At 49.8% G+C, this 11,076-nt stretch overlaps 1 protein-coding gene across 2 annotated transcripts; it reads right to left on the minus strand.

The window, feature by feature from the left end:
- Window positions 1–2,339: 2,339 nt before the first annotated feature.
- On the minus strand, window positions 2,340–5,663 carry LOC144165332 (uncharacterized). Of its 2 annotated transcripts, none has more exons than XM_077695448.1 (3): window positions 5,059–5,663; window positions 3,307–3,980; window positions 2,340–2,443 (listed from the first exon to the last, which is right to left on the minus strand). In XM_077695448.1, the coding sequence occupies exons 1-2, from the start codon at window positions 5,062–5,064 to the stop codon at window positions 3,309–3,311; spliced, it is 678 nt and encodes a 225-aa protein (XP_077551574.1). In that variant the 5' UTR covers window positions 5,065–5,663; the 3' UTR covers window positions 2,340–2,443; window positions 3,307–3,308. The 2 variants fall into 2 exon arrangements, with proteins under 2 accessions (XP_077551574.1, XP_077551571.1); XM_077695445.1 differs by having other exon boundaries at window positions 3,307–3,983.
- Between the last annotated feature and the right edge of the window lie 5,413 nt (window positions 5,664–11,076).

Here is an 11,076-nt window from a genome sequence, read left to right on the forward strand (position 1 = left end):
GGGGGCAGTCGAGCCCATTCTTCGTTCCGGGACTGTCCACTCTGGACACTTGAAAAGTCGCCCTACGATACCTGAAGCCGGCGCACGTCAGGTTTACCGGACTTAGTCAGGGCCGTTCGGGCGACGCTTCTACCTTTCGCCAAGGAGGCGAACCTCCTAGAGAAGCTGTAATTTCCTTTTCTCTTCTCCTTCCGCTTCCACTTTTAATCCAAAGGGACTGCCGTTCACAATATAACATTGCACAACAACAACAACGACCACAACATTGCGACTGTGGAAGCGCATACATCCCCCGTTCCAGGGTAGCGCGTTTCAAGCAACGGTGCTTCCCTTTACCATTTCCAAGATAGCAACTTTTAAGCGTTTCGCCGGAGTTGCTGCGCTGCGGTATGGTGAAAATAAGTGGGGCCACCGCTGTGTGAGGTGCACTAACCTTTCACGACCAATGGGGCGTCCATACGCGAAAGTTGCTTCTGGTCGGATGCTGTTAACCACCGACCTGAAAAAAATTGGCCCCGTATCTGCTCCTTTCCAAGTAAATTGCCAAGTAAATGCTTCCCTTCGCTTTCCCGCTCACACCTCATGTTGTTCCTCTTGCGTCGCGATACTCCCAAGGTGAACCTTCTAAATGTTTGCTCAAGGTAATTTATATTACCGCGTTCCCTGCGCCAGGCTGGGTGCCTCGATGCCAGCGCTCCCGTACGGCGGAGACGCGCGTGAATCGAGGCGCCCTACTTCAACGTTTATAGAACCGCGTTGCCCTAGTCCACGTGCGTTCCAAGCAGAACGTGGAACCAATAATGGAACCTTTCGTAACTGTTGCCTCTTGATTTCTTAAAATGCGCCATAGGATATATAGTGGTGCGGGCGTCATCAGGCGAGAGTGTTAATTTTTTTTTCTGCAGTGGATGTAGTCTTTCATTTCACAAAAATCAAGCATCTATGAATTGCTTTATAAAGGAACACTGTAAATATTCTTTATGTATTGATTTTCTGTCTTATAATGTCTTGTTCGTGTTCAACAATGTTTACAACTATGAACATATAAACCGGACTTCGACGTTTAGTCTGTGATTATATAAGACTACTGCGCAGATTTCGTTTCACTTTGCCCGGGTGGCTGAATCGAGTCACAGACAGACAGACATACAGACAGAACAAAATTTCTGGGTTTAAATAGCTCAAGAAAGACTATCACCGTTAAAATATCATGATGTCCACGCCGGCAGAACGCCGCAGCGACCGACTGGAGAGATCGTTGTGGTTACGACGCGGCGGGATTGGTCCCTTCTCCTCTGCCTCTGCTGCAGCCACGGGGCAGGTGCGCAGCGGCCAAACGCCGAGCCTGCTAGCTCTATTCTTTTCGGCATGAGTGCTCGCGGGTAATCAAGGAGAGTTCAGGATGGGAATCGAACCCGGGTCTCCGGGGCGAAAGGCAAGCACGCTACCCCGACTCCACAGTGGTTCCGCGGACCTGGCTGCCTAAACGTGTGTCCAGTGCATGCATCAATTTACCAATCACAATATTAATATTGACGCGAACCATGCATTGGACTTGTTTATTTATGTTTTTGCTTTTATCGTCCGGCTGCGACGAGGCTGTGTTATTTGTGCCCCGAGTGATTCGCACGTTCAATTCCTTCTTTCTTATACCGCACGGATTATCTCATTTCGTAGAAAAAATGTTTTGCCCTAATGCCACTAGCCTAGAAACGTCTTCCTTTATTTACAGTGTTCTGGATGCAATTCAACGTTTCGAGAAACACTGGCGCCGACAGATAAATACCTGCAGAGCTGACGCCGTAGTATTCGACTCGCCGACGCTCGCCTGCGCACTTCACTTTGTTGACTGCTGCTTCGCCAACTGTGTGTTCTTTGAGTTGTTAGGGGAGCACAAGTTCGCTCCAATAAACTTCTTCTTCCTTCAAGATTGCTGCGTCGTTTTTGGCGTGCTGACCTTTCCATGGCGGAAGAAAATATGCCTAATAATGTAAGGTTGTGACGGCCACCACTTGACCTTCCTTATGATACCCTCTTGTCCATCAGCTGACAACCTGTGGGTTAATACTGTAGTTTATATTTTGACATTCTCAAAGCATCTGCCCTACAAGTGACCGCAGATTGCTAACCACTACGATCAAGATTAAAGTCAGTACCGGGAGCTCCGGAGTTTAACACGGTTATCTCTTCAACCAAGGCTGCAAACCGCGCGGTTGAAAACAAAGCTTCACAGCTGGAGTCGTGGCAATATATGTCCACCAGCGGTGCCGATTCACACCACAGCGAATGTGAAACTAGTAAATACCGGTTAATGAACGGACAATACACGCGAATTGCTTTGGCGTTGTAACATTTATTGCACAACAAAACAGTTGAATGCCCATCGATGTCATTGAGCGAAAACAGAGTTGGGGGCCAAGATTGGGAGGAGTCAGTCCGTCATCTGCAGAAACAACGTGAAAAAAGTAAGTTCCACAGGAGGTGTATTTACTTCAAATGGCTCCAATTAAATGTCATCAAAATCAAGGAGTCCAAGGGAGTGAGTAAGATAATAGTGATAACCACACCAACTTCAAAATGCCATCCAAATCCCAGTACAACAGTTGCGCAAATACCAAGCTCAGAAAATAGTTTTAGCCTCGATAAAGGACGTCAAGAACAAACAAGGAGTCATTCCTTTACTCCGACTATTCACATCATACTAGCGTATCTGCCCTCAAACGCCGCGCCAACCTTAAAACATTAGCTTCACGACGAAAAACCTCTCGCCTTTGCCTCTTTCATAAACTAGCCATGCAAAAGCTGTTTATCCTCCAGCAGCCCGTACATCTGCCCATCTGCACTCATCCTTCGTGCAAACAGCCAAAGACTGGAACAGCTTGCCCACCGACGCCATCCAGCACTCCGACCCTACTAAAGTCAAGGATTTCATCGATCACCTTATTAACTGATGTATCTGCCCACCCCTCATGTAATATCCCTGCTCGGGGCATTTGAGGTACAATAAATAAATAAATAAATAAATAAAATAAAAGCGTTACTGTTCGTAGCGAAAGCGTGATCCTTGCACAGATAAGATGTATTTTTATTTTTGCTGTATTTTTTTCTTCAAGCGCGTTGAAATCCTGAAGGCATTGCTTTAATAAACAAAAGAGTTGACAATCACGTGGAATATAAGCTTAAATCAAGGATGAACGTTACGGAGCGGGGGCTATGTGGAGGAGGTGAAGGAGTGGGCGTTATGTCAATACATAAAATGCGCTCATTCGCCATCCCTCTCCCAGGAGGGTAGTGACGGGAGCTCACCTTTATCCGTGGAGGCCGAAGCCACCGACCGCCCCGGTCGCTCCGTGGGCAGTCTTTCCAAAGCCGGCCTGGTGTCCCGCTGCACCACCGACGAATCCTGAAGACCCCTGCTGCTGTCCGGCGCCGAACGTCTTGCTGTTACTCGCGGAGAAGCCGGAGTTGTGGTTGTAGCCCTGCTGGTTGTTGAACGCCTGCACGTTCTTGTGGGCGGCTCCGCCGGCAAACGCTCCGGATCCCTGGGCGTGGCCCGCGGCTCCCTTCTGGAAGCCAGCCTGGTGGGCCCCGGCGGCGGCAGCTCCGTGCGTGGCACCGCCGTAGCCGCTACCAACTCCAACTCCGCCATAGCCAACTCCGCCGACCAGGCCGGGGTTCACCAGTCCCGGGGCAACGACTCCGGGCGTAATCACTCCAGGTGCGACCACGCCGGGCGCGACGACACCAGGACCCACGACACCTGCACCTCCGACGTAACCGGGTCCGGCAGCTCCCAGGAGTGCCGGGTTAGCGGCACCGACTAAGCCGGGGCCGTAGCCACCAACACCAGCGAGGCCGGCGCCGACAAGACCGGCACCTCCAAGACCGGCGCCTCCGAGGATGGCGCCGCGGCCTTCAACGTCCTTCTCCTCGCCGAGGGCGACGCATGCCACGAGGGCCAAAACGGCGGGGACCAAGAACTGCTGGGCAGAACGAGGAAGAATATTTTCTCGCCGCCATTGTTACTCATCCCAGCAACCAAACCATGGTTCTGGACCAAACCCGTCATTTTGAACAGCGCGTATTTTTATAGAAATAAAATGTTAGATTACTGTATTCTTTGTTAGGTCTCTTGTATATTGCACGTAAATAGCGCAAGAGAGAGGAAACGCCGGAACGAACGGGCGCTTTACCAGAGTATTCTTATATAAAATATAGTTTTTCGTAACTCTAGGTAGTTTGAACACAAAACTCGCTAGAACCAGCGTCGGTGAATAACACCAATGCTGAAGAATAGAGCCAAGTAAAGCAGGGCAGCACGCAGCTTTTGGCGCCAACTATAACAAAATAATAGTTTAACTGCCTTTTTTTACTGCATCGACGTCCGTTGAATACAACGAACCAAAGCATTGATGACAGCCCATGCGTATGAGCTATATTATAAAGGATTTACTTGGGTTTGTTTCGTTATACTGTGGGGGAATGACAAACTTCTGCTTCAAAAGGGAGCTACAGTGATGAACGACGGTGTCCGAATACGGCTTCACTAAAAATGGTTTACGCTGAGATCTTAGGCAATGCACAACTTCATGTTTCCATTGCAAAAGGTGACAGAGCACACCACAGTTTTCGAGTCAAACGGTACCCGTACATTAAAATTGGCCTACTCTGCCTCTCATCGCAATTACTGGTCATTTAGGTGTGCTGTACGGAACACGACCTCAGTTTTTTCTAAGAGTGTCCGTTCTGCTAGCAAAAACATGTAGGCCACAGAGTCCTTGATTCCGCCGACATAAAATGATCAACTAACATGCACGTTTTGGTAAAAGCACTGGCACTACTCTAAACATGCGCCAAAGCCGTCTCTCTGGCTGTGGAACCTAATCTTAGCTAGGCAATGAGTAACAGAATGCTACACGAAATGGGAACTCATTCTAGGATACCCGACACGTGGTTAGGTCACTGAGAGAGATTGGAGAACACTTGCAGGTGTCGACAACCAAGCTCTTTCAGCGCCCTTACACATCAAGGAGAAAATGCAGCAAGCGCGTATGGTACCTTCATGTTCGGGCTCAGAACAGTGGAGATGACCAAAGAGTCTTGGGATGCTGGCTCGGCTCGGCTCGTCGTCCCGATCTGTGACTACCGAGTGCCGAGGTGGGCCCTTTTATACAGGTTTGGCTGTACGTGTCCCTCTGTCTAAAAATATGGCTGTGTCCGAGACAACGCAGAAACTTAAAAAAAAATAAGTATTAACCCTCTTCACCGCCGTTACCAGCCGAAAACATCGCTGCCACAAGCGCAGCAAAATGATATTTTAAAAAAGTAAGCGCAAAGAGAAGCTTTTTAGAGGGCAGTGCCATCCCTCTCCACCAGTATGCCCCCGTTCTTACTTTCCAAGCAAAAACATGGAACAGCGAGCTTCAGGCCGGGCCGAGTCCTGCCCCCTCATCGAGAACCGGGGCGACCGAAAGCGTGAGGCGGCGCTTGACCTTGTCCCAGGACGGTGCGCGTTCACAGCGAGCGTGTCTCGTGGGTTGAACCGAGTCTGCAAGCTCTCCGCGTGAACCCGGAGCAAAATACGAAAGATGTACGGTTGTTGAGACGGGTTCGGGCGTCCAACCCTTTCCTGGCGGCGGCGGCGACATGCGGACGAGAGCAGGCCATGCCTTTGAAGCGTACAGAGCCGAGCCGTTGATCCTCGGAACTGGTTTATAGGCCGCTCTCCGCTCGCCCTTGTGACGCCGCCTCAGATGCGATTATGCGCGAGGGAACGAACGAAATAAGAAAAAAAAAGAAAGGAAACACAGAGGGGACAATTACGACCACGTGCAGTGCGTAACCGTGAGCGTCTTGCCCCGGACGGACTCCCCTGCGCTCACCGCATGCCGGGCTTATCTGCGGGCATCGGAGTCTCTCGAGTCGCAAGGGATCGTTCGCCACTAGGGATGCAAAACGAAGAATTCGAGGTTAAGAGTTCGTTGGGGCAGTAGGAAGAGGGGCAAATACTGAGCCCACCTGTCAATAAACACCAGTGGCCGCTGCCTTTGGTGAAGGCCGGGTATAACGAAGCCCCAGGCTGTTGTAAAGACCCGTCATCAAAGTATTTCTTGTGCCCATTTCATATTATGTTATTCAGAAAGCACGGGAACGAAAGCAGCAACTGCTTTACACGTAGTTGTATAAACGGGAGCTAAGCCATACCTCTAAATATATTAGATATTTCGAAGCACTTTTGTTTCTTTCCAATTATGTTACCAAGTATCCGCAGTAAGAAATCTTGTGTAACTATTTTATTAGTCAACGCAATCGTATTACAACTTTTATTTTGTTCCTCGCGTTTCTAATTCGACCATTACTTGATTTTTCCTTAACCGACTGCATTGTTATTTTGTTCTTTATACAGTGTCATATTTATTATCTTGGCACGCACGTACTCTTTCATGAATAGCACAAGTTATCTTGCGAATGCGAACTAAACCCTCCACTTCATGGTAACTGCGCAATGCCTTAGCCACTTAACCACCCACAGCGGGGTTGTTAAAATGGAGATGCTATTTCAGGCAAAAGCTTCAAGGTCCTAAGGCGCGGCGTTTACGTGCACACGCAGCTCAGAAATTATCGGAATTCAGAGAAGGTCTGACATAAACCTACTGCCAGTATAAAATGCAGTTAGCAAGTCTCCAAGTTGTGATGGAATAAATAATGGTAAACTAGTCGTCATGGGTTCGTGGTTCATCAGCAGCATATAATTGTTCGCTTCCAATACATTATACTTAAATATCAACGAAATTAGAAAGGCTAATCACGGAAAAAACTGAAGGTTTTATTGAAGACTTTCGCACTACTTTCAAACCAACTTTGACAGTGACTATGGAAACTGCCCCGCTACCAGCGACGAAGAGCCGCTGTAAAATTCAGCGAGAAAAGCGCAAGGGTTTTTTCAACTGACTGGTTAGTTTCATATATATATATATATGAGGGGCTCGTTGAGGAAATACAGAAAGATAGGTCAGCAGTCTACAACGCCAAAGGAAGCATAGGGGTGTGGTTACGCTCTTTTCTTTTTCACTACGGTTAATCAAGTAAACTTTTTTTTTCAATATACAGAAGAAAGAAAGAAAGAAAAACACGCGCCCAGAGTGGGGACCGAACCCACGCCTTTCGATTACATGTCGAATGCCTTACCAATTCGGCTATCTGGGCGACTGTGTTCTCCTTCACTTTCTGGGCTATTTATATTTACTAGAATTGTATCTGACGCTTGAGGGTGGTAGCCAGCGCCACTCTGACTACACGGGGAGAAGGGGAGAAGGGGACCTTCTTTTCAACCCCCGGGGCGTTGAAAAAAAGGTCCCCTTCTCCCCGTGTAGTCAGAGTGGCGCTGGCTACCACCCTCAAGCGTCAGATACAATTCTAGTAAATATAAATAGCCCAGAAAGTGAAGGAGAACACAGTCGCCCAGATAGCCGAATTGGTAAGGCATTCGACATGTAATCGAAAGGCGTGGGTTCGGTCCCCACTCTGGGCGCGTGTTTTTCTTTCTTTCTTTCTTTCTTTCTTTCTTTCTTTCTCCCAGCCCTGCGGCGCGAGACCGGGGTGGACGCGGCGTCCATGCCTCACATCCTTGTAGAAATTATCACAGACCAGAAACACTATGCCCAGAGCACGTTTATCCTTAATGTGTATAGCTCCCCAAAAAATAGTCATAAATTTAGTAAACTATTCCGGAGAGCTGTCGAAATAGCAAGAGGGAACACACTGTTGATTGTCGGTGACTTTAATGCACACCATACGGAATGGGGCTACAAGCGGGACACCATAAAGGGGCGCAATCTATGGCTTGATGCCCAGAGAGAGGGTCTCAGCTTGCTCAACGATCCGCGGCATCCCACCCGTATTGGAAACAGTGTTAGTGGGGACACTACCCCTGACTTGACCTTTGCCAAAAACACGCGTACGGAAGCAACCTGGCTAAATACCCAGGAAAACCTCGGCAGCGACCACTATCTCGTCACTATCGGGGTAAATTCTGGGGCAGCGAAAGGAAAGTCCGGTAAAAAACTACAGCTCATCGACTGGGATGCATTCCGCGCGCTTAGAGCCGAAGCACGAGGCCCTCTGGCCGCGGGAGACGGTACTTCTGAAGTCGAAATAACAAATATTCAGAGCTGGGCAGAACAACTTATAGCGGACACAAAACGTGTCACTAAGGTTATACCGGAAGAGGCAGAGCTACAACAGGCCGACGCAAAGTTGCTGCATATGTGGGAAGCTAAACACAGCTTACACACACGACTCCAGAAGCAAAAACTCAACCGAACCCTGCGGCGACGACTGGCGGCCCTGAACCGTGATATTGAAACGTACGCGCAGCAACTAACTCGGCAAAATTGGCATAGCACATGCGATCGCATGGACTGCGAAACAGGCCTTCGCAAAACCTGGAACATCTTACGCTGTCTGATTGACCCCGAAAATAGTAAAACTACTCAAAGAAACAACATCAGCATACTTCTCCATAAATTTCAGGGGACAAACACGGAATTGCTCAAAGCCATTCAGGACAGATACATTGGCGACTGCACCCGCGAGAGGCTTCCTCCGTACGTGGGCAACGAAAATGCTCTTCTTGACCGGCCCATCACTATAAGTGAAGTTAGGGGAGCTATCTTGGCATTGCGCACTCGCTCTGCTCCTGGCCCGGACGGAATTACAAATAAAATGCTCAGAAACCTAGATGACGAGTCCGTTGCAGCCCTCACACGCTATGTGAACGTATGCTGGGAGACTGGGCAACTACCACCTCAGTGGAAAACGGCCATGGTCGTTATGATACCTAAACCGGGCAAAAAAATCCAGATTGAAAACCTTAGACCTATTTCCCTCACTTCCTGCGTAGGGAAACTATTGGAACACGTTGTTCTGTATCGAATCACCAACTATATGGAAGACAATAGACTTTTTCCGCACTCTATGATCGGGTTCCGTCCAAAACTCTCTACGCAGGATATCATGCTCCGTCTTAAACATGACGTCATCGACGGGGAAAGCTGCTCCCCTCTAGATACCAGAGCTATATTGGGATTAGATTTAACGAAGGCGTTCGACAACGTTAAACACTCGGCAATTCTTGACAACCTCGGCCGACTGGGCCTTGGGAAACGGGTATACAACTACGTAACTTCCTATGCGAACGCACAGCTACTCTAGCTGTAGGGGGACTCCAATCAGATGTGATCAAGCTTGGGAGCAGGGGAACTCCACAGGGTTCAGTCCTTTCCCCGTTTCTATTCAACGTAGCCATGATGGGGCTTCCCGAAATACTGCAAAAGATCGATGGTCTCCAACACAGCCTCTATGCGGACGATGTCACGCTTTGGGTCAGCGGAGGCAGTGACGGGCAAATTCAGGACATCTTGCAACAAGGCATTGAGGCGGTGGAAGGGTACGTAAGTCCCAGGGGCCTCAGTTGCTCCTCGCAAAAGTCAGAATTGTTGCTCTACAGGCCCACTAGTAGGGGTAGACGTACCGACCCGAACCCCCCGGTTGTGAATATTTTCGCGAATGGAACGCAGCCCATCCCCACAGTGTCCAGTATACGGGTTCTCGGTCTCCGAATACAGGCCAATGGACACAACTCGGAAACCGTCCTCGCGCTCCAAAAAAGCGTGCATCAGACTACCCGACTCATATCGCGAATCGCTAACCGGCATCACGGTATGAAGGAGCACAACCTTGTTCGATTAGTTGAAGCCTTCGTCCTCAGTAGGATAACCTACGTCACCCCTTTTCTACACCTCAGAAAGGACGAAGAACTCAAAATTGACGCCCTTATTAGACGGGCCTACAAGCAGGCCCTCGGCATCCCGATCACTGCTCCGACCGAACGTTTCGAGGCGCTGGGGCTTCACAATACCCTTAGCGAACTAATAGAGGCTCAACGGCTGGCTCAACGGGAACGGCTTAGCCACAGCCAGACGGGTCGGCATATTCTCGGCTCCCTGGGCATCAACCACCTGCGAACAGGCACTCACAAAATACCCTTGGCTCCCGAAGTGCGCGATCAAATTCACATCCCACCGTTCCCTAAAAATATGCACCCGGTTCACAATCAGGAACGCAGGCAGGCAAGGGCGAAAGCCCTGCACAAACGATTCGGAAATTCGGAGGACGTGCTGTACGTGGACGCGGCCGACTATCCGGGTCGCAATGCTATGGCAATTGCAATAGTCAATCACCAGGGCAATTCCATCAGCTCCGGGTCGGTCCGCACGAGCGAGCCGGAGGTGGGCGAAGAGGCGGCCATTGCCCTGGCAATGACGGCATCCGCAAAAATCAAATACGTGGTGAGCGACTCAAAGTCTGCTATTATAAATTACGCAAGGGGGCGCATCTCCCCAGAGGCATCTGCAATTCTAAGGATTGGGCTCAACAACATTCAGCGTTCGGGCAAGATATGTCTAATATGGGCACCTGCACACTCTGGCCTGGCTGGGAATGAATGCGCGCACGACGCCGCTCGAGGATTTTCTGACCGAGCTGGTGACGACAACAACGCTCATTCACTTCGCTGTTCGGGTAGGGATCGCCTTGTGTCCTACAGGGACATAACTAATCATTACAGGCTAGAGCGGACCCGCTTCCCCCCGGCTCATCCTACCCTCAGTAAATGGCAATCCGTGGCTTGGAGACTTCTACAGACCAACTCGTATCCCAACCCGGTTGCGTACAGTCACTGTTACCCTGGGCAATATTCTGACAAGTGCCACCGGTGTAAGGACAGGGCAGACTTAGCCCACATGCTGTGGGCTTGTCCACAGGCGACAACGTTAGGTCGCAACATCGCTACTGTAGAGCAATGGGAGACCGTATTGCTCAGCTCCGACCCAGCTGATCAAGTCTGGGCCATTCAGCTGGCCGAAGACGCTGCTAGAGCCCAAGGGCTCTTGGCCGACGTCTAGGACTACTGGCTGTTATGCAATAAAGTTTTCACTCACTCACTCACTCACTCGGTGGCGTGACTGAATCGATGGACAGACAAACAGACAGGCAGACGGACAGGGAGGCAGACCA

This window comes from Haemaphysalis longicornis, unplaced genomic scaffold (genome assembly GCF_048455015.1).
Source record: "Haemaphysalis longicornis isolate Haplotype H1 unplaced genomic scaffold, Haemaphysalis longicornis Haplotype H1 scaffold_1, whole genome shotgun sequence".
Taxonomy (NCBI): Eukaryota; Metazoa; Arthropoda; class Arachnida; order Ixodida; family Ixodidae; genus Haemaphysalis; species Haemaphysalis longicornis.